The sequence below is a fragment of the Macaca fascicularis genome, chromosome 6, assembly GCF_037993035.2.
Source record: "Macaca fascicularis isolate 582-1 chromosome 6, T2T-MFA8v1.1".
Taxonomy (NCBI): domain Eukaryota; kingdom Metazoa; phylum Chordata; class Mammalia; order Primates; family Cercopithecidae; genus Macaca; species Macaca fascicularis.
Window position 1 is genome coordinate 125482158 of NC_088380.1, and position 25158 is coordinate 125507315.

The 25158-nt window shown below is 37.0% G+C and overlaps 1 protein-coding gene across 1 annotated transcript in view; it reads right to left on the reverse strand.

The window, feature by feature from the left end:
* Positions 1-264: 264 nt before the first annotated feature.
* The window catches only part of DTWD2 (DTW domain containing 2), a 207070-nt gene continuing 182176 nt past the window's right edge, over positions 265-25158 (reverse strand). Inside the window, exon 6 of the mRNA XM_073994087.1 lies at positions 265-451. Coding sequence (XP_073850188.1) covers positions 392-451 — 60 coding nt within the window. The 3' untranslated portion in view covers positions 265-391. The remainder of the gene's footprint in view (positions 452-25158) is intronic.

Sequence of the window (25158 nt, forward strand, 5' to 3'; positions counted from 1 at the left end):
CTGCAACTTCCGCCTCCTGGATTCAAGCGATTCACCTGCCTCAGTCTCACAAGTAGCTGGGATTACAGGCATGCACCACCACTCCTGGCTTATTTTTGAATTTTTAGTAGAGATGGGGTTTCACCACATTGGTTGGCCAGGCTGGTCTCGAACTCTCGACCTCAGGTGATCCGCCGGTGTCGGCCTCCCAAAGTGCTGGGATTACACGTGTGAGCCATCACGCCCAGCAGTGGAAATTCTTAAAAGTGCTTTTAGCTCATTTGAATTAGTCATTCAATCTCTCACACCTACAATTCTCCCCTACCCCAGATAAATACTTACCCCTCACTCAGTCCCTTCAAACCAACAACACTTATTCCTCACTCCACTTTCTTTTTGGTCCTTTTCCATATCAAATGTGGCTGTTATTCCAATAAGCATCAGTGATCTTTAGCATGTCTTCCCCACTAATCTGTAGGCAGAGTGAGAGAAATAACCATGTCTTTCTTCTTTCCCTCTACATCCCAGTGTGAAGAAGAATGTGCTAAATATAGTTCACTGAACACATTCACACACATACACTCATACCTACACATAATGTTTTACAGAATTTAATTAATCCTCTATATACCTTTCAATCACTTACATTGTACACTGTGAGCAATTTTCTAAGTCATTACAATAATTTTCTACAGACAACTTCTTACTGGTTACATAATATTCCGCTATAGACCTGTTTCATAACTTCATCACTTCCCTATCTGAATTTTTTTTACTTTTGTCTGCATATATAATGCAGCAATAAACATCATTGCACATGATTGTATATCTAAGATATTCCCTTAGAATGATTTTCTAAAAGTAGGACCATTGGACTTGACTCAATATGAACTTCTTAAGGTCTCAATATAGACTGCCAAATTGCTTTATAGAACAGTTGTGACAATTTCATTCCCACTGCACATAAATGTGCCCTTCTACCTGACCCCTTATTTACACAGAGTACTGGAGGTTTTTTGTTTTTATCTTTTCAAAATTGAAATTTGAGAAACAATATATTTCTTTTGGATATTTTATTACCTTCAATAAGCACTCACTTGACCTGGGAGGCAACATGTATTAAATCCTATATAATAAATTATACACTTAAAGTTTCCGAGGTGACCCTATGTCCAAGTTGATATCTTACTTTTTTTTTTTTTGAAAAAAGGTGGACTATAAGTGAATGCATCCTCCATGTTCTTAATGTGCACCTCACTAGTGCTGCCAGGAGAGATAGTAGAAGACTGTCCCATGTGTAATAGAAACATGTAAGAAAAACTTTGGAGAGAACACAGAAGATGTTTTGGAGAAGAAAAATAATCAAAAGGAGTTTTTAATCAATGTTCTTTAACAGGTAGACCATGAAGGTAAATGCGTGTGCTAGACTGTTACGGGACTGCATCAATGAGTCACATATCCTGGAATCCAGGTCCTTTCTTGCTTTTCTTTTTATTTATTTATTTTTTTTTAGAGATGGGGTCTCGCTATGTTGCCCAGGCTGGCCTCAAATTCCTGGACTCAAGCAATCCTCCCACCTCAGCCTCCCAAAGTACTGGCATCACAGGCAAGAGCTACCGTGCCCAGTCCCAGGTCCTTTCATAGTCCTCTCCCACATTGACTCTGAGCTTAGTTCATGACCTGCTTTGGCCAAGGGAACATCAGCAAACACGATAGAGCAGAATCTTTGTAAGTACTTGTCCAATGGGATTTGCCCATCATCATGTGAAAAAGCCCAGGGGAAAGACACAAAGAGAAAGAAGTTTAGTCACACAAATCCCAACTGAGGCACCAGACACATGAGTAAGCCTGTGTTAGACCATCTAGTCCCAACCAAGCTACCAGCTGACTGCAGCCACGTGAGTGAGCCCAAAGGAGACTAATGAAAATATCATCCAGTCGCATTAGTGTTGTTTTAAGTGACAAATTTAGATGGTTTGTTAGACAGCAATTGATAACTGATCCAACACACCCTAGGACAAGAAATGGCACTTATCCAGCACTTACTAAGTTCTTAAGAGTGCACAACCCTGAGAAAAAGACTTGCAAATTAAATCAAGATAACTATGGTGTGGAAAGAGCTGTAATATTTGATAGATAAGGGCACAAAGGAAGGAGTCCTCTGCTTTGGTTAGTCAAAGACTTCACAGAAAAGAAAATACATGAATTTTGTCTTGAAAGATAACCCAGCTGATTAAAAATAAAAAGATTCGAATAGGTACAGAAAACAATGAAGGTATAGAGGTGAGAAATCAACAAGATGTTCAGAAGCCTGTGTATGATTTTATCCAGTAAAAGTAAAGGTAGGTGTTTCAGAGAATGAAAAGATGAAGCACTTTAGACTCAGATAAGGATTAAGTAAATTCTTAGTACCCCATTTTATGAATTTTAGGTGAGAATGTCAGAATAGAAGTCAGTCTGTGCTCTTAAGTCTACACTATTTTGCCTCTCTAAAATTTCCAATACACTTCTGCAGCATCTAAATGCATCAGTGTTCTATAAAGTATCACATTTCAGTTTGAACATAGGTGATAAGGCATTAACAGGAAAAGTATTCAGCAGTGTTAGGTCGTATCTCACCTTGGATAGCTCATAAGTTCATTCCAGCAAATTCCTCACTGAATGTCTAATATCTAAACATCTAATTCAGCAAAATTTTAGAAAAATGTTCTCAAGATTTTTATGGAAATCTGATACGACTTAACCCACGAATATAAAAATTTGCTAAATATAAAAATTTAGCAAGATTTGGGATATAGATATAGAGACCAGAATGACATCCAACAAACATGAAACCAGCAGCAATAACCTTTAAAAGGGTGTACTAATTGTTTATACCAATTTTAGGATTAGATCTAAAGTTGTTTTAAACAAGCCACACAATTTTTTGATATGCATATACTTGACAGTAAAATGAAGCAACAGCAGCATTTAATCCTTAGCTGGCAAGAGCAAATTAATTATTAAATCTCTAAATGCTATTTCCACATAAAGGCAGGATCTTACATTCGTAAAAATATAATGTAAAAAAATAACAATAATATGAAGACAAAGTCAAAATTTAGTTTGTAGATATCCATGCTGGTATTGGCTGTTCAACCACTATTGGTGTTTGTAAAAAGAGAAAGCCATAACTTGTAATTTGATCTTGGAAAATGTGCAACACAGTAAGCTCCAAGACCTGGCCCTCCACAGAGATACACACTACGAACATTAACTGACACCAGAATAGATTGAGTTCCCCTTAACCTCATCAGCTGTTTATATTTACAGAAGAGTCTCCTTTTACTCTAGGATAAGGACTGACAGATCATGCAACAAATTACTAAGGGTCAATAGAACAAGAGTTAGCAGTTAATCGATTGCAGAAGGAAAGCTTCAGTGAAAGAAGACAGACCTGTTTTCTCAGGATAATCAAATGCCTGACTCATGTAGACTCATAAAATTGACTTGTTTTTTTTTTTTGGTTTTTTTTTTTTTTTTTTTTGCTCTAATTGACTGACACCTGGGTATTATATAAACCTTAGGTGTCCTAAGATAAGACTTAAAACTATACTACTAAAGCCTGACATCTAATTAGTTTTGTACCACATGAAAAACAGCCCAATGAAATGGATGGATGTCTTTCTCATCAAGACAAGCCTTTGCTTTGAAAGAATCAAGGAGCTCTGTATAAGCCCTATTGAGAACACCTTATATAAGTCATGTCAATGAGATAAAATTTTAGCTATAAACAGTAAAGAAGCTATAACTACAAAATACATGGCACACATAACTATCACTCTGAATTCCATTTTGCCTATTCAAAACTGATCATATTATGGTATATTATAACTTTCGTTCCATTTTAAATTATAGAATATCAGACTTAGGAGGGACTTCAGAACTTTTCTAGCCCAGTAAGTCACCTAAAAAAGAAACCTCATATACAGTATCTCTGAAGATCACACATAAATGTACATGATGAAAAGAAAGAGAATAAAACAGATTATAAAGTTGAAAAACTCAAATCAATCCATTTCATTTCTGAATAGTTCTAATTATAAGAAAATTATCCCATGAATTCGGGCTAAATAAGATTCCTGAAGTTCTACTCAGTGGCACCTTCTGGAAATTCATCTGATTAATGTAGGACATTTGGTCTTGTGTGTATACCAAGCTGTATAACTGAACTTGTTACACTTTGCTCTTGTGAAACTCTTAGTATTTGTTATTTAAGAAGCCTCAGATCAATTTCTATATTTACATACTAAGATTTTTCAAATGTTTCATTACACATTCTCAAAATGAGTAGTTTTTAGATATTTTTGATCCAATACCTCCATTAGTAAATATTTTTAAGCATGCTCTCAAATATATAAATATATATTCATATTTATAAGTATATAAATATATGTTCATATTTATAAGTATATAAATATATGTTCATATTTATAAGTATATAAATATATGTTCATATTTATAAGTATATAAATATATGTTCATATTTATAAGTATATAAATATATGTTCATATTTATACATGTATATAAATATATGTTCATATTTATACATGTATATATATTCATATTTATAAATATAGTCATATTTATAAATTTATAAATATATATAAATTGCATACATGTTTTTATACAATTAAATTAGTATAAGACATATACCAATATAAATTTTTAATAATGTCATTTAGAAAAATAAAGAGTTCTAAACCACCCATTAAACACAGTAGGTTATACACACACATTTATCTCTATCCTCATAAAAATGACAGTAAAAGATTTAAAGATGACAAAAAACTGAAATCTTGTAGGTCATGGAGGGAGGGGGCTTATTCAAAGAAGTGAAGTAACCAGAAAGGCAGCAAGTCAGTTCACAACACAAATTTGCAGGAAGACTTAGAGCTACAGACCCAGGCCTGGCCCAGAACCAGATCAGCTCCCATGGACTCAGACTTCAGGATAGCCCCCAAGGACCCCAATCCCAGGCCCATTCTCATGAACCCAGATGTCTTCCAGAGGGATGTCCCACCAGTGACTCATTGGACCCTGCACCAGACCAGAACCTACACATCCAGGCTCCAGGTCCACCTTCAAAGACCTAGCCACCATACCTGTCCACACAGACCCAACTTCAGGCCTACTTCAGTGGAACCAGGACTCAGGACCACTCCAGGTAATTCAGGCACTAGGCTGGCCCCTGTGGATCCAGGTACCAAAACCACATACCTGCTGATTCAGACATCAGTCAAGTCTACCCAAGAAGTTCAGTAGCAACCACAGAAATGAACCCTACCAGTCAGCCCACCAAGAATCTCTGAATGAGCTGACTGGTAAAGGACTTTACCTGTCAAACCCAGTCTTTAAAGACTGGAATAGATGTCTACTTCTTCAAATGTGAAATCACCAACACAAGGCAATAAGGATAATGAATAATATGACCAACGAAACAAAATAAAGCACCAGTAACTGACCCTAAAGGAATGGAGATCTATGAAGTGAGTGGCAAAGAACTCAAAATAATTTTCTTAAAGAAGTTCAGTGAGCAGGAGAACATAGAAAGACCACTAAATAATATCAGCAAAACAATACTTAGCAAAATGAAAAGTTCTACAAAAAGAAACCATAAAAAAGAACCAAACAGAAATTCTGGAGCTGAAGAACACAATGACTTTGCTGAAAAATTCCATCAGGAGCTTCAATAGCCAACTCAGTCAAATGGATGAAAGAATCAGGAAGCTCAAAGACAGGTCATTTGAAATTACCCACCCAGTCAGAGGACAAATAGGAAAAAACATTAAAAAGTAAAGAAACCTATGGAACACTATCAAATAAACCAACACACATATGGTGGAAGTTCCAGATGGAGCAAAGAAGAAGAAAGAAGCATATTTAGAAGAAAGAAGCATAGTTTAAAAAAAGCATATTTAAGAAACAATGACAGAAAACTTCCCAAATCAATGAAGGGAAATAAATATCCAGATCCATGAATAGCAAATAGATCAAATATAAAGAGATATTCAACAAGACACATTATAATCAAATTCTCAAAGTCAAAGAAGAAAAAAAAGAGAATCTTGAAAGCAGCAACAGAAAAGCATGTCACATACAAAATAATCCCCATTAGATTATCACCAGCTTTCTTATTAGAAACTTTGCAGACCAAGACAGCATGGGTTAATATACTCAAAGTGCTGAAAATAAAGGGCTGCCAACCAAGAATACTATACCTAGCAAATCTGTTTTTTTCAGAATGAAAGAGAGACGAAGACTCTTAGACAAAAATAAGCTGAGGGAGATCATTACCACTAAAATTGCCTTACAGGAAATGACAACAGGAGTTCTTCAAGTTGAAATGAAAGAACACTAACAAAATAAAAACATATGAAAGTATACAACTCACTGTAAAGTAAAAATATAGTCCAATTCAGAACACACTAATACTATAATGGTGATGCATAAATAATTTTTGACTCTGAGGTAAATGCTAAAAGGCAAAAGTGTTCCAAATAACTAGAGTTTTTAAAAGGTGTTAATGGATACATAATATAAAAATGTGCAAATTGTGACCTTTGGAGTAAGGAGAAGTTAAAATGTTGAGTTTTTGTACATTATCAAAGTTAAGTTGTAATCAGCTTAAAATGGATTGTTTTAACTATACAATATTTTATGTAAGCCTCATGGTAAACCCACACACAAACAAAATCTGTACTAGATACACAAAAGATAAATAGACAAAAGAAGAAGAAAAGAACAAGTAACTATAAAACAGTTCAAAACAATCAATAAGAACACATGGACACAGGGAGGGGAACATCACACACTGGGGCCTGTCAGGGAGTCAGGGGCTTGGGGAGGGATAGCATTAGGAGAAATACCTAATGTAGATGACAGGTTGATGGGTGCAACAAACCACCATGGCACGTGTATACCTATGTAACAAACCTGCACATTCTTCACACGTATCCCAGAACTTAAAGTATAATTTAAAAACAAAACAGTTTAAAACAGTTAACAAATAGCATTAGTAAGTCCTTACCTATCAATAATTTCTTTAAATGCAAATGGACTAAACTCTCCAATCAAAAGACATACAGTGGCTGAATGGATTTAAAAACAAGATCAAACCTTATGCTGCCTATAAGAGATTAATTTTAGATTTAAGCATACACATATGCTAAAAGTGAAGGGATGGAAAAAGATATTCCATGTAAATGGTAACCAAATGAGAGCAGGGGTAGCTATACATCAGAAAAATAAACTTTAAGTAAAAAACCATAAAAAGAGACAAAGAAGATAATTACATAATGATAAAAGGGTCAATTCATCAAGAAGATACAAAAATTATGATTATATATGCACCCAACATCAGAGCACCTAAATGTATATAAAGCAAACACTAATAGAACTAAGGGGAAAAATATGCAGCAATACAATAATAGTGGAAAACATAAATAACCCACTTGCAACAATAAACAGATCATTGAAATAGAAAATCAATAAGGAAATAGTGGATTTGAACAACACAATAGACCAAATGTACCTAACAGGCATATGCATATATTCCATCCAACAGTAGCAGAAGACACATTCATCTCAAGCACACACAAAATTTCTCCAATATAGGTCATCTGTTAGTCCAGAAAATAAGTGTTGAAATTTTTAAGAAAACTGAAATTATATTAAGCACTCCATAATAATATGAAAGCAGAAATCAATAATAGAAGAAAAATTAGAAAACACACAAATATGTAGGAATCGACCAATACATTCCTGAACAACCAATCAAAAAACATCACAACAGAAATGTTTTAAAATACCGCGAGTAAAAGGAAAATGGAAACACAACATACCAAAACTTAGAATATGCAATGAAAGCAGCACTAAGAGGGAAGTTTATACTGATAAATGCCAATAGATCTCAAATTTAAATACCTGACTTTCAACCTCAAAGAACTAGAAAAAGAAAAACAAATGAATACCAAATATAGCAGAAGAAAAGAAATAAACATCAGAACCAAAATAAATGAACTAGTGACTAACAAAAAAAAAGTAAGAGATCAATAAAATTAAGAGAAGGTTTTTTGAAAAGATGAACAAAATTGACAAACCTTTAGATTCACTAAGAAAAAGAGAGAGAAGACTCAAATAAATAAAATTTTAAATGAAAAAGGGGACATTACAACTGAAAGAAAATAAATATAAAGGATTGCAGGGCACAGTGGCTCACAACCGTAATCCTAACATTTCGGGAGGCCAAAGTATGAGGATCACCTAAGCCTAGGAGTTCAAGACCAGCTCAGGCAATATAGTGGAACCCCGTCTCTACAAAAATTAAAACTAAAATTAAAGAAATTAGCCAGGCATGGTGGAATGTGCCTGTAGTCTCAGCTACTCAGGAGACTAAGACAGGAAGATTGCTTGAGCCCACGAGGTAAAGGCTGCAGTGAGCCATGATTGCACCACTGCACTCCAGCCTGGGCAACAGAGCAAGTCCCTGTCTCAAAAAAAAAAAAAAGAAAAGAAAAGAGTCACAAGAGACTACTATGAACAACTATATACCAACCAATTGGACAAGCTAGCAGAAAGAGTTAAATTATTGGAAACATACAACCAACCAAGGCTGAATCACAAAGAAATAGAAAATGTGAACAGAAAAATCAGTAAGGAGATTAAATCAGTAGTCAAAATTATCTGAAGAAAGAAAAGCCCAGGACTTGATGACTTCACTCATTAATTCTATCAAACTTTTAATCAATGCCAATTTTTCTCAAACTCTTCAAAAAATTGAGGTGGAGGGAACATTTCCAAATTCATTGTGTAAGGCCAACATTACACTGATACCAAAGCCACAGAAGGACAGTACAAAAAAAAAAAAAAAAAGAAAATTACAGAACAATATCCCTGGCAAATACTGATGAAAAATTTTTCAGCAAAATACTAGCAAATGGAATTCAGCAGCACATTAAAAAGATCATGCACTGTGATCAAGTGAGACTTATTCAGCAGTACAAGGATAGTTCAACACATGCAAATCCGAAATGTTAGGATTACGGTTGTGAGCCACTGTGCCCTGCAATCCTTTATATTTATTTTCTTTCAGTTGTAATGTCCCTTTTTTCATTTAAAATTTTATTTATTTGAGTCTTCTCTCTCTTTTTCTTAGTGAATCTAAAGGTTTGTCAATTTTGTTCATCTTTTCAAAAAACCTTCTCTTAATTTTATTGATCTCTTACTTTTTTTTTGTTAGTCACTAGTTCATTTATTTTGGTTCTGATGTTTATTTCTTTTCTTCTGCTATATTTGGTATTCATTCAAGTATGATAAACCATATTAACAGAATGAAGAATAAAAATGTAGAAAATAATTTATATAATTCAATGTCTTTTCTAATTTTCTCAATAAATTAGGTATAGAAGAAATGCACCTCAATACAATAAAGACCACATATGACAAGGCCACAGCCAATATCATAGTCAGTGGTAAAAAGCCAAAAGTTTTTTCTCCATAAACAGGAATAAAACAAGGATGACCACTCACCATTTTTACTCAATATAGTATTGAAGCGCTAAGCCAGAGGAATTAGGCAAGAGTAAGAAATTAAAGGTATTCAAATTAGGAAGGTAGTAAAATAGTCTCTTTGCAAATGACATAATCATATATATAGAAAATCCTAAAGACTCAACCAGAACACTGTTAGAACTAATACACAAACACAATAAAGTTGCAGAATACAAAATCAACAAACAAAAACTAGCTACATTCCTGTACAGCAACTATGAACTCAGAAATAGAAACTAAGAAAATAATGCCATTACAATAGCACCAAAAAATAAAATATTTAGTAATAAATTTTACCAAGAAGGTAAAATATCTATACACTGAAAATTATAAAAGAAACTAAAGAAGATAAAAATCAATAGAAAAGTATCCTGTGTTCATGAATTGGAAGAATTAATATTGCTACAATGTCACATAACCAAAGTGATATACAGATTCAGTGTAATCCCTACCAAATTCCAATGAAATTTTTCACAGAAACACAAAAAACAACCTAAAATCCATACATTAGGACAAAAGACCCAGACTAACCAAAGCCATCTTAAGCAAGAACAAACCTAGAGGAAACACATTACCTAATATTAAAATATACTACAAAGCTATGGCAATCAAATCAGTATGATACCAGCATAAAAAAAGACAGTAGACTGGCTGGGCGCAGTGGCTCACGCCTGGAATCCCAGCACTTTGGGAGGCCAAGGCGGGCGGATCACCTGAGGTCAGGAGTTCGAGATCAGCCTGGGCAATACGGTGAAACCCTGTCTCTACTAAAAATACAAAATTAGCCAAGCATGGTGACACTTGCCTGCAATCCCAGCTACTCGGGAGGCTGAAGCAGGAGAATCTCTTGAATCTGGGAGGCGGAGGATGCGGTGAGCCGAGATCGCATCATTGCACTCCAGCCTTTGCAACAAGAATAAATCTCCATCTCACCAAAAAAAAAAAAGACAGTAGACCAATGGAACACAGTAGTAGAGAGTTCAGAAATAAATCTACACATTTATGCAAAATTGATCTTAGGTGAAGTTGCCAAGAATGCAAAATGGGAAACAATTGGTCTCTTCAATAAACGGTGCTGGACAAACTAGACATCCACATTTAGAAGAATAAAACTGGACTCTGATCACACATCATTAAAAAAAGCAACTCAAAATGGATTAAAAAGTTAAATAAAACATGAAATTGTGAAAGCATTAGAAGAAAACTTAGGGGAACAGCTATTTGACATTGGTTTGGGCAAAGATTTTCTGGATATGACCCCAAAAGCCCAGTCAACAAAACAGACAAATGAGATTACATCCAAACACCAGCAAACTAAACTTAACAGCTCATTAAAAAGATAACTCACTATGATTAACTGGATTCATACCAGGGATACAAGAATGGCTCAATGTATGTAAATTAATAAACATAATATATACAATTAACAGAACCAAGAACAACATTCATATAATCACATTTTTATTATTATTATACTTTAAGTTCTAGGGTACATGTGCACAATGTGCAGGTTTGTTACATATGTATACATCTGCCATGTTGGTGTACTGCACCCATTAACTCGTCATTTACATGAGATATCTCTCCCAATGTTATCCCTCCCCCCACCGCCTCCCTACAATAGGACCCGATGTGTGATGATCCCCTTCCTGTGTCCAAGTGATCTCCTGCTTCAATTCCCACCTATGAGTGAGAACATGCGATATTTGGTTTTCTGTTCTTGCGATAGATTGCTGAGAATGATGGTTTCCAGCTGCATCCATGTCCCTACAAAGACACAAACTCATCCTTTTTTATGGCTGCATAGTATTCCATGGTGTATATATGCCACATTTTCTTAATCCAGTCTGTCACTGATGGACATTTGGGTTGATTCCCAGTCTTTGCTATTGTGAATAGTGCTGCAATAAACATATGTGTGCATGTGTCTTTATAGCAGCGTGACTTATAATCCTTTGGGTATATCCCAAGTAATGGGATGGCAGGGTCAAATGGTATTTCTAGTTCTAGATCTTTGAGGAATCACCACACTATTTTCCACAATGGTTGAACTAGTTTACAGTCCCACCAACAGTGTAAAAGTGTTCCTATTTCTCCACATCCTCTCCAGCACCTGTTATTTTCTGATTTTTTAATGATTGCCATTCTAACTGGTATGAGATGGTATCTCATTGTGGTTTTGATTTGCATTTCTCTGATGACGAGTGATGATGAGCATTTTTTCATGTGTTTGTTGACTGTATGAATGTCTTCTTTTGAGAACTGTCTGTTCATATCCTTTGCCCACTTTTGGATGGGGTTGTTCTTTTCTTATAAATTTGATTGAGTTCTTTATAGGTTCTGGATATTAATCCTTTGTCAGATGAGTAGATTGCAAAAATTTTCTCCCATTCTGTAGGTTGCCTGTTCATCCTGATGGTAGTTTCTTTTGCTATGCAGAAGCTCTTTAGTTTAATTACATCCCATTTGTCAATTTGGCCTCTTGTTGCCTTTGCTTTTGGTGTTTTAGACATGAAGTCCTTGCCCATGCCTATGTCCTGAATGGTATTACCTAGGTTTTCTTCTAGGGTTTTTATGGTATTAGGTCTAACATTTAAGTCTCTAAATCATCTTCAATTAATTTTCATATAAGGAGTAAGGAAAGGATCCAGTTTCAGCTTTCTACTTATGGCTAGCCAATTTTCCCAGCATCATTTATTAAATAGGAAATCCTTTCGCCATTTCTTGTTTTTGTCAGGTTTGTCAAAGATCAGATGGCTGTAGATGTGTGGTATTATTTCTGAGGACTCTGTTCTGTTCCATTGGTCTACATCTCTGTTTTGGTACCAGTAACATGCTGTTTTGGTTACTGTAGCCTTGTAGTATAGTTTGAAGTCAGGTAGCGTGATGCCTCCAGTTTTGTTCTTTTGACTTAGGATTGTTTTGGCAATGCAGGCTCTTTTTTAGTTCCATATGAACTTTAAAGCAGTTTTTCCCAATTCTGTGAAGAAAGTCATTGGTAGCTTGATGGGGATGGCATTGAACCTATAAATTACCTTGGGCAGTATGGCCATTTTCACTATATTGATTCTTCCTATCCATGAGCATGGTATGCTCTTCCATTTGTTTGTGTCCTCTTTTATTTCACTGAGAAATGGTTTTTAGTTCTCTTTGAAGAGGTCTTTTAATCCCTTGTAAGTTGGATTCCTATGTATTTTATTCTCTTTGAAGCTATTGTGAATGGGAGTTCATTCATGATTTGACTCTCTGTTTGTCTGTTACTGGTGTATAAGAATGCTTGTGATTTTTGCACATTGATTTTGTATCCTGAGACTTTGCTGACGTTGCTTATCAACTTAAGGAGATTTTGGGCTGAGACGATGGGGTTTTCTAAATATATAATCATGTCATCTGCAAACAGGGACAATTTGACTTCTTCTTTTCCTAACTGAATACCCTTGATTTCTTTCTCTTGCCTGATTGCCCTAGCCAGAACTTCCAACACTATGTTGAATAGGAGTGGTGAGAGAGGGCATCCCTGTCTTGTGCCAGTTTTCAAAGGGAATGCTTCCAGTTTTTGCCCATTCAGTATATTGGTTGTGGGTTTATCATAAATAGCTCTTATTATTTTGAGATGTGTTCCCATCAATACCGAATTTATTGAGAGGTTTTAGCATGAAGGGCTGTTGAATTTTGTCAAAGGCCTTTTCTGCATCTATTGAGATAATCATGTGTTTTTTGTCTTTGGTTCTGTTTATATGCTGGATTACATTTATTGATTTGCGTATGTTGAATCAGCCTTGCATCCCAGGGATGAAGCCCACTTGATCATGGTGGATACGCTTTTTGATGTGCTGCTGGATTCAGTTTCCCAGTATTTTATTGAGGATTTCTGCATCAACATTCATCAGGGATATTGGTCTAAAATTCTGTTTCTTTGTTGTATCTCTGTCAGGCTTTGGTATCAGAATGATGTTGGCCTCATAAAATGAGTTAGGGAGGATTCCCTTGTTTTCTATTGATTGGAATAGTTTCAGAAGGAATGGTACCAACTCCTCCTTGTACCTCTGGTAGAATTCGGCTGTGAATCCGTCTGGTCCTGGACTTTTTTTGGTTGGTAGGCTATTAATTATTGCCTCAATTTCAGAGCCTGCTATTGGTCTATTCAGGGACTCAACTTCTTCCTGGTTTAGTCTTGGAAGAGTGTAAGTGTCCAGGAAATTATCCATTTCTTCTAGGTTTTCTAGTTTATTTGTGTAGATGTGTTCACAGTATTCTCTGATGGTAGTTTATATTTCTGCGGGGTCAGTGGTGATATCCCCGTTATCATTTTTTTATTTCGTCTATTTGATTCTTCTCTCTTTTCTTCTTTATTAGTCTTGCTAGCAGTCTATCAATTTTGTTGATCTTTTCAAAAAACCAGCTCCTGGATTCACTGATTTTTTGGAGGGTGTTTTGTGTCTCTATCTCCTTCAGTTCTGCTCTGATCTTAGTTATTTCTTGCCTTCTGCTAGCTTTTGAATGTGTTTGCTCTTGCTTCTCTAGTTCTTTTAATTGTGATGGTAGGGTGTCAATTTTAGATCTTTCCTGCTGTCTCTTGTGGGCATTTAGTGCTATAAATTTCCCTCTACACACTGCTTTAAATGTGTCCCAGAGATTCTGGTATGTTGTATCTTTGTTCTCATTGGTTTCAAAGAACATCTTTATTTCTGCCTTCATTTCGTTATGTACCCAGTAGTCATTCAGGAGCAGGTTGTTCAGTTTCCATGTAATTGAGCGGTTTTGATTGAGTTTCCTAGTCCTGACTTCTAGTTTGATTGCACTGTGGTCTGAGAGACAGTTTGTTATAATTTCTGTTCTTGTACATTTGCTGAGGAGTGCTTTACTTCCAACTATGTGGTCAATTTTGGAATATGTGTGATGTGGTACTGAGAAGAATGTATATTCTGTTGATCTGAGGGGAGAGTTCTGTAGATGTCTATTAGGTCTGCTTGGTGCAGAGTTGAGTTCAATTCCTGGATATCCTTGCTAACTTTCTGTGTCGTTGATCTGTCTTATGTTGACAGTGGGGTGTTAAAGTCTCCCATTATTATTGTATGGGAGCGTAAGTCTCTTTGTAAGTCTCTAAGGACTTGCTTTATGAATCTGGGTGCTCCTGTTTGGGTGCATATATATTTAGGATAGTTAGCTCTTCCTGATGAATTAATCCCTTTACCATTATGTAATGGCCTTCTTTGTCTCTTTTGATCTTTGATGGTTTAAAGTCTGTTTCATCAGAGACTAGGATTGCAACTGCTGCTTTTTGTTTGTTTGTTTTCCATTTGCTTGGTAGATCTTCCTCCATTCCTTGTTTTTTGAGCCTATGTGTGTCTCTGCACATGACATGGGTCTCCTGAATACAGCAAACTGATGGGTCTTGACTCTTTATCCAACTTGCCAGTCTGTGTCTTTTAATTGGACCATTTAGTCCATTTACATTTAAGGTTAATATTGGTATGTGTGAGCTTGATCCTGTCATTATGATATTAGCTGGTTATTTGGCTCACTAGTTGATGCAGTTTCTTCCTGGCATCGATGGACTTTACATTTTGACATGTTTTTGCAATGGCTGGTACCTGTTTTTCCTTTCCATGTTTAGGGCTTCCTTCAGGATCTCTTTTAGGGCAGGCATTGATTATTCTAGTTATCCATTCCTCCATTCTTTCTTCAAGATTTTTAGTTTCTTTGCACCAGTTACATAGTTCCTCCTTTAGCTCTGAGAAGTTTGATCAACTGAAGACTTCTTCTCTCAGCTTGTCAAAGTCATTCTCCATCCAGCTTTGCTCCATTGCTGGCAATGAGCTGCATTCCTTTGGAGGGTGAGATGCGCTCTGATTTTTTGAATTTCCAGCTTTTCTGCACTGCTTTTTCCCCATCTTTGTGGTTTTATCTGCCTTTGGTCTTTGATGATGGTGACATACTGATGGGGTTTTGGTGTGGGTGTCCATTCTGTTTGTTAGTTTTCCTTCTAACAGTCAGGACCCTCAGCTGTAGGTCTGTTGGAGTTTGCTTGAGGTCCACTCCAGACCTGTTTGCCTGGGTATCAGCAGCGGAGGCTGCAGAAGATAGAATATTACTGAACAGCAAGTGTTGCTGTCTGATTCTTGCTCTGGAAGCTTCATCTCAGGGCTGTACCCTACCGTGAGAGGTGTGAGGTGTCAGTCTGCACCTAGTGGGGGATATCTCCCAGTTAGGCTACTCAGGGGTCAGAGACCCACTTGAGCAGGCAGTCTGTCCATTCTCAGATCTCAACCTCCATGCTGGGAGATCCACTGCTCTCTTCAAAGCAGTCAGACAGGAGCATTTATCTCTGCTGAGGTTTCTGCTGCTTTTTGTTTAGCTATGCCCTGTCCCTAAAGGAAGAGTCCACAGAGGCAGGCAGGCAGGCCTCCTTGTGCTGTGGTGGGCTCTACCCAATTCGAGCTTCCCGGCAGCTTTTTTCCATATGATCATTTTAATAGATGCTAAAAAGCATTTGATGAAATTCAATATGTCCTTATGATAAAACCCCTCAACAAACTGGGCATAGAAGAAACATACCTCAAAATAACTAAGGCCATATATAACAAAACCACAGCTAACACTGCATGAAATGGGGGAAAATGAAAAACCTTTTCTTTAAGATCTGGAACAAGACAAAGATGTCCACTTTCACCACTTCTATTCAACATAATACTGGAAGTCTTTTCCAGAGGAATTAGACAAGTAAAAGAAATAAAGGGTATCCAAACTGGAAAGGAAGAAATCAAATTAGCTTTGCTTGCAGAAGACATGATCTTATACTTGGAAAAACCTATTTTCCACCAAAGAACTGAGAGAACTGATCAACAAATTCATCAAAGTTGCAGGATACAAAATCAACGGCAAAACTTAGTAGCATTTATATAAGCAAATGACAAACCATCTGAAAAAGAAATCAAGAAAACAATCCTATTTACAATAGCTACAAAGAATGTAAAATACCTAGAAATCAATTTAATTAAAGAAGTGAAAGATCTATACAAGAAAAACTATAAAACACCAATGAAAGAAATTGAAGAGAACACACGCAAAAAAGGAAAGATATCCCATGCTCATGGATTGAAAGAATTAATGTTATCAAAATGTTCCTACTACCCAAAGCAATATACAAAGTCAATATACCAGTGATAAAATACCAATAACATTCTTCACAGACAGAAAAGAAATAATCCTAAAATTGATAAGGAACCACAAAAAAAAAACCTCAAATACCCAAACCAATCCAAAAGTAATCCAAAATAGTAAAAGGAACAAAGCTGAAGACATGACATTATCTGACTTCAAAATATACCACAAAGCTATAATAGCCAAATCAGGATGATGCTGACATAGAAACAGACACATAGACCAATGGAACAGAACAGAAGACACAGATATAAATCCCCACATTTATAGCCAACTCATTTTCAAAAAAGGCACCAAGAACATACAATGAGCAAAGGACAATCTCAGTAAATGGTGAGCTAGACATAGTGGTGCACGCCTGTAGTCCTGTCTGTTTGGGAGGATTTGGTGGGAGGACTGTTTGAGCCCAGTAGTTTGAGGCTATTGTGAGTGGTAATTGTGGCATTGTACTCCTGTCTGGGCAACAGAGCCAGCCATTGACTCTAAAAAAATAAAAAATAAAAAAATAGTGCTGTGTAAACTGAATAACCATATGCAGAAGAAAGAAACTATACTCCTATATCTCAACACACACAAAAATAAAATCAAAATTGATTAAAGAGTTAAATATAAGACTTGAAACTATGAAACTACTAGAAAAACCACATTGGTGAAATGCTTCAGGTCATTGGTCTAAGAAAGATTTATTTATGTAAAACTACAAGAGCACAGGCAAGCTAAGCAGAAATAGACAAATGAGATCACATAAAGCTAAAAAGCTTCTGCACATCAAAGGACACAACAAAGTGAAGAGATAACCCACAGAACGGGAGAAAATATTTGCCAACTATCCATCTGACAAGGGATTAATAAACAGAATATGTAAGAAGCTTCAACAAATCAGTAACAAAAAACATAAATAATTCTGTTAAAAAATGGGCCAAAGACCTAAATAGATACTTCTCAAAATAAGACATACACACAGCCTACAGGTATATGAACAAATGCTCAACATTACTAATCATCAAAGAAAAGCAAATCAAAACCACAATGAAATATCATTTCTCCCCAGTTAAAAGGGCTTTTATCAAGAAGACATGAAATAACAGATAATGGCAAAGATACAGAGAAAGGGGAACCCCCATACACTGTTGGTGGGAATGTAAATTAGTACAGCCACTATGAAGAACAGTATGGAGGTTCCCCAAAAAACTAAAAACAGAACTACCATATGATCTAGCAATTCTTCTATTGAGTATATATCCAAAAGGAAATCAATACATCCGAAAGACATCTGTGCTCCATGTTTATTGTAGCACTTTGCAATAACCAAAATATGGAATTAACCTAAGTGTCTATATACAGATGAATAGATACAGAAAATGTGGATGGAACATTATTCAATGGAACATTACTCAGCCTTAAAAAATGAAATCCTGTCATTTGCAACAACATAGATGGAATTGTAGGTTATTAAGTGAAAAAAGCCAAGCCCAGAAAGACAAATGTCTCGTGTTCTCACACATACGTGGAAGCTAAAAAAGTGGATCTCAAGAAGATTGAGAGTAGACCAATGGTTATCAGAGGCTGGAAAGGGTAGGGAGTATGAGGGGATGTAGAAAGGTTGATTAATGGGTACAAATACACAGTTTGGTAGAATATATAAGGCCTACTGTTTGATAGATCAATATGGTGACTATAGTATACAATAATCCATTGTATTTTCAAAATAGCTACAGGAGAAAAATTTGAATGATTTCCACATAAAGAAGACAAATTTAAGGTGATGGATATCCCAATTTCACTGATTTGACCTTTACAACTCATATGAATGCATTAAATTATTACATGTACGCCCTCCCTCAGCCCACCCCCTAAAAAAAAGAAATATAGAGGTAAGTGGCAAAAAAAAAAAACAAAACAAAAAAAAAAAAAAACACCTCTGGGGAAAAGGAATGGGGGTGGTAATGGATGTAAACACACAACACTATATTTCTGTTATAAACTTCTTTTCATTTTTATACTCTATATGTATTTAACTTACATACCAAAATAAGTTACAGAAAAAAAATAATAATTCTAATATTTTCTTTTAGAACCCAGAGGATTGTGAACTAAACTGTGTATACTCTACTTTGGAGACAACCATTTTAAACAATATGACAAATAAGAACCTATTTCAACAGCAAAACCTCCTAGGAGCTCTGTAACTGAGAAGAGGTCATAGAAAGAGAATACAGAGAGAATACTCCAGACATCTCAAATAATGCATGAAAGACCTTTCATACTGAACCATGTAGTCTGCCTAGACTGAGCTCTAGGAATCCAGCAGTCCAGTGTCCTTTCCCTGCACAAAAACAGAGATTCTCATTTCATGGTGTGCAGAAAAACCACCTGGGGCATTAGTTAAAAATGGAGACTCCATACTCTGCAAGGCTCCAAAGATTTCTATTCAATAGAGAATATAACATTGGAACCCAGGAATCTTCATTTTTACAATCACCACAGGTGATTTTATGACTTTGATGCCCAGATCTTAAGAAAGAATGTCAGGTGCTCTTCCTAAGTTCCATGCTGTAGGGCAGGGATTGGCAAACTTTCTCTGTAAAGTACCAGATAGTTAATATTTTAGGCTTCAACAGTCATACAGTTTCTATTGCAATTACTCATCTTCACTGTTGCAGTGTGAAAGCAGCCATGGATCATATGTAAATGAATGAATGTTACTATGTACTAATAACAATGTAGTTATGGACACTGAAATTTGGATTTTATATTATTCTGACATGTCACTAAAACTTATTCTTCTTTTGATTTTTTTTAACTACTTAAAAGTATAAAAAAAATTCTTAGCTCCAGGGCTGTAAGAAAACAAGTATGGGACTGATTTGCCATCAGGCAGTAATTTGCTGATGAAAGGTGACAACCAATGAGTGCATGGGGGCAAGGAAGCTCCAGAAACCAGAGTTAGAAAATAAATCATTCATTCTCCTTGTCATTCATTTGATAATATTTATATATGACAATATTGGATATAAGGATTAATAAAATTATTTCATTACATGAAGCTGTTTTAGAGACACTGACCCCTGTAATTAAATGTATGTTCATAAGCATCAGTTTTTAGGGTTATATACAGAAGTATTCCTATGACCAGAATATTAGGATAATTCTTTCCTCAGAGTTAAGGCTTCCATAAAGATGGTCTGGCGTCTGTGAGGTTTTACTTGTCTTATATTTTCAAGCACCCACAGTTAGATTAGCAAGCATTCCAATTAAAGTTTAGCTTCTAAATCACCTAATTAAGCTTTTTTCTCTTTAATGTTTAATATAAAAACACATAGACCAGGCTGACATATATCACAATGTTTACCATCAATTTTTATCATTATTCTAGATTGTTTTGTGACTAACCAAATAAACTAATCTGTATATTTTTGTACCTTCAAGTTATAAATGGAAGTGTTTTGAAGGAATATAATCATTTAAGATGACTTCAGAAATAAAATGTGTATATTAAGGGCTCAAATTATATATCTTTGATTTTATCATGAAAAGTGATTAATGATTCCAAAATTTAGTGCAACTTAATGGTCTATTAGAGCTTAAAAATAAAAAAGCAGCAGATACTTCTGCACAGCTTTTGCAGACCTCAGTCAACACTGAAATAATAATGTGGCCTTGGAAATGAATCTGTCTACAATCTGTTAGCAGCTCTGCCCCATTTTCCTCTTAGGTACCACTTCACATGCAGATAAACAGTTTTCAAAAAACCAGTGAAACTTTGATTTGTCCCATTCTTAGTGATTCTTACTGATTTGATTAATTATCCAACCTTAAAATTCCTTGAAAGACACTCAAAAATTATGCAAATGTCAACAGCAGTCAGCAGAGCAGATGTGTAGAAATGTAGACAAGAAAAGGCGGCGCTGGCATTTCAACTCTATCCTCGGTTTGTCTCATAGGTACCCTGTGTTATTTCCAATTCGGTCTGAATTATTCCCTGAAATCTCCCTCCTCTCCCTTTCTTTCAATCTCCTCTCCTTCATTTACTCACTCTCATTTACTGTTCCACACCCACCCTACTCTTGATGCTCTCCAGAAAGGCTAGCCCCTTCAACATTTTTACATTCATCTTCCAACATTAGATTACTTCTTCATATGCTCACTCTATAACACTTTTAACACACTCTTTCAATTAGGAGTAAAAATAAAAAGAAAAGAAAACATTAAGATCTCACATAAAAACTCTTCCAATTTATAGGAAAACAACAGAAATATAACCACTTTTGCTTTAGTCTCTGTCATGAATCGCCAATATCCCCTATAAATATTAACTAGAGAGATAAAAACAATGATGGAGTGAATGCTGTGGATCCTGCCTACAATCTTAGCACTTTGGGAGGCTGAGGCCAAAATGCTTGAGGCCAAGACTTCAAGGCCAGCCTGAGCAACATAGCAAGACCCCATCTCTACAAACATTTTTTTTTTAATTAATCAGATGTGTTGGCACGTGCCTGTAGTCCCAGCTACTTGGAAAGCTGAGGTGGAAGAATCACTTGAGCCCAGGAGTTCAAGGCTGCAGTGAGTCATGATCACGCCACTGCACTCCAGCCTGGGCAACAGAGCAAGACCCTAATTCAAAAAATAAATAAATATAACAATGGAAGGTGAGCTGCCTCTGAATCTGAGATTGATTAGATTCAGTGCTTCATAGAGTTTCACTGATCTGCTGCTTCTGTTGTCCCTTATGATAGTACTAATAAACTCTTAAGAGTCTATTCATTCTTTAGTTGGTTGCTATACATTCCTTAGTGTCTGTTCAAGACAGACACTATTCCTTCAAACCAATTTGTTTATTATTCCTATATAATGGAAATTTTTCTCAAGTACTCCAATCAGAAATAAAAGCATGTAAAATGTTTCAAGTGCAGACAGAAGCAGCAGACTATGTCTATATTAACGCTGCCTCAGCCACAAGGAACAAAGATTCTCAACCAAGCAACTCAGTTCAAATTTAACTACTGAAATATGATCTTTTTTTAAAACCAAAAAGACATGTACATCTAAGAAACCTCCATATTCACAGAAAAACTGAAAAAATCCTTAAACATATACAATATTATTTTATTCCATTTCTGTACCATTAGATCAGACAGATGTGTTGAGAGTAATATGTCAGCATCTATACCTACAACAAACAACTTATAGAATAGTGATGGGAGCATGAAAGTGTCTTTCTTAGCATCTTCTTTGACTAGGAGGACCTCCATCTGACTGTTTCCATGAAGGAATATGGGCCCAGTGAGGACAAATCTTTTAATTTTTGAAAGACGCCAGAAATCTGGATCTTTAAAGTGAGATTACCCAACATGAAATGCTAGTAACTAATTTTTAAACAATTAAATAAGTGTGCATGTTGCTTTTAAAAAATGTTAGTCCATGGGCTACCAGTCTGTCATATCTACTCTAAAGAAATTATTCATCATAGCCCTTCCAACTCTATCATCATGGAGCAATTCTTGAATGAATGAGCAAATCTTGAATAAGTCTGTGATAAAACCAAAGCAAGAATTATGTCCTATCTTTCACCTTCCTTAGGACTAATGATGGCATATTTTGGTAAGAGGAATATGGGACCATGATTAGAAGTGGACTAAGGAATCACTCACTTTCTTCTATTCATGATCACCTTAGTGTGTGAGAGATAAAGATGAAGTAGGCTGAGAATGTTATGCCCAGACCGTTTATTCCCCGAAGAAGACCACCAGAGTCCAGAGTCAAAGCTAAGCAGCAAGGATCTTTATTACAGGTTCGAACCTGGAGCTCTCACTTGCTCATGAAACGAGACGGGCAGGAGAGCTCCCCTACTGAGCTCCGAACAATGTTATATAGTCTAAGGAAAGTAGGCATAGAATCATTATACAAATTAGAGGTATGATTGGCTGGAGTTTGAACAAAGCGATTTGGCAAACTATGATTGGTTCCCGCCATTTCTGATATTTCAGTACAACCCTTGAGGCGGAAGAGCAGTTTTACACAAAGGCAGTTAATTATATTGCATCAGGTTGCACGACCAGTTTATGGCTATCTTGCTTAAACACACCTTGTGACCTGGCTATCTTACTTAAACATTCCTTGTGACCTGGCCTCAGAAAGAAAAACATGTACTTACAGAACTTACGAAACCTCTGGTACGTGCAAAGATTAGAGAGCAGAACAAGGGTGTAGCGGGTGGGGGGCGGGTACACATCTATCTTTGTGTCCTTTCATTTCTCCCTTCTCATAAGTAACTGGATGTCCAATCTTGGATTTCCAGAGTCTTATAATATAGCCTCACTTTCTGGGTGCAGGAGAGGCTGGTGATGGCTACGGAGGACCATTAGTTGGATGGTATCAAACCTTTCTCTGACAAATTGTAAAATTTTATTTACCACACAGGGGCCTATAGTGAATAGAAGTAGTAAAGACATTAGGGGGCCTAAAAGGGGTGCCAGAAGGGAAAACATTGAAGAGCTCCACCAATTGTTAGCGGCTGTAGTGAATTGTTGCTTTTTCATTTCTAAGCTTAGTTCGTGTAGGCATTGGACTCTTTCCTCAACTAACCCTGACTCATTTATATAGAAACAGCATTCTTCTTTGAGGAACATACAGGTACCTCCTTTCTCAGCCGTGAGTAAGTCTAAGGCTCTGCGGTTTTGAAGGGTGACCTGTGCTAGGGAGGTGAGCTGCCGCTGAAGGGAGGCTAGGGAATAGGTGGAGTCTTCCATAGCAACAGAGAATTGTTGTAACAGCTTGTCGTTTTCTATCATGGAGTGTTGTAGGGCCCCTCCTGCTAACCCCGCTGCGACGACAGAGGTGGTTAAGGATATTCCAGCAATTAGTGGTAGAAAAACTGCTCGTCTATGTCGCGCAGTTTTAGTTGGGGCGGTCCCTGCCCAGCCTATGAACTCTGCCAGGGTTAGCAGTGTCAGTCGGGGAACTAGGGTAACAGGGATACACAATTGTCCGTCAGAGATGCTTTTGGACAGAGTTTTTAACAGAGTCATATTACTCCAGAAGAACACACCAGGGGGAGCATATATGGGACTATTAGGGTATGTAGCCGATTGGTTGCAGAGGCTGTTGCTAAATGCCGAATAACAATAGGGGTATTTCTCTTGGTATGGGTCACGGTACAGGGCTACATCGGGTATCGTGACTATCGATGAGTTAAAACCTGTATAGTTTGTGGGAGGGGAGGACAGAGGAACAGCCGTTAATGGTGGTCTTCCTAGGGTTGCACACATAAAGCAAGAGGACAGGTCGCCTAAACCAATGAGGTTGGCGAATGCTAGCCCTTCCCGTAATAGAGTTAGCCAGGAGAAGGGCTGCAAGTCTTGTGATAGCTTGGTTTCTTGCCTGTGGATTTGTGTGTGGATTAAGGGTTGAATCTGGACTACACTTCTCCACAGATATAAATGGCTACTGGGCCAGGTACTAGTTGATGAGTAATATACTCCCCCATGTTGTGGGGTTGTCCACCGAGAGTCCCATGGGTCTCTAATTATCCAAGTGTAAGTGACGGGAGACTCAGTTTTGTAAAAATACCACCCTTGTCGTTCTCTCCAGTATCGGACAGAGTGCGTCTTACAGTAGCTATATGGGCAACCTGCACTCTGGTGCCACCAATAATTTTTACAATTATATTCAGTTTGATCATATTCAAAACAGATCATGGGTATTGCTGGTTGGGCAATCTGGAACCTAGTGAAATTGAGGTAAACTATAGTATTACACGCTGAGGGGGGGCAGTCTGCGCTAGCTAGCAGTTTACCCGCCTGGGGGGTTTCCCCGGGGTGAGTTTTGTTCTCATAGAGCCAGAACCTCCAGACATAGGGATTAGACGGCGCAGCAGTGAGGAGAGTCAGATGCATAAGGCATAAAAGCATAGGTAAGCTAGACATGGTTACGGCTATGGGGATGACGGCGCAGTGTTAGCTTTAAGGGATTGTTCTTAGCTTTGTCTACAGTCCATGTAACCGGTGCTCCAGACGGCTCGAGAAGGTCGGATGTTGGGTCCACTGGTTTGACGTGTGTGTAGTGGATCCACGAAGCGATGCCTTCTACTTTGAGAGCGGTGGGAGTAGTCAGGAGTACTTGCAGTGGTCCTTTCCACCTGGGTTGAAGAGTTTCTTGCCGGTGGCGCTTGACTAGGACCCAGTCTCCCGGCTGGAACGGATGAGGCGTCGGCGGAGGTCCTGCCTCGTACAGTTCTCGTAGTCTGGGCCAAATTTCCTGGTGAATTTTCTGTAAGGCTTGTAAGGAGAACAGGAACTCAGAGACATTTTCAGTTTCAGGTTTGAGTAAGTCATCTTTTAGACTGGGGACCAGGGGTGGGGGTCTGCCATACATGATTTCATATGGTGTGAGGCCTAGTCTGTAAGGGGTATTTCGGGCCCGGA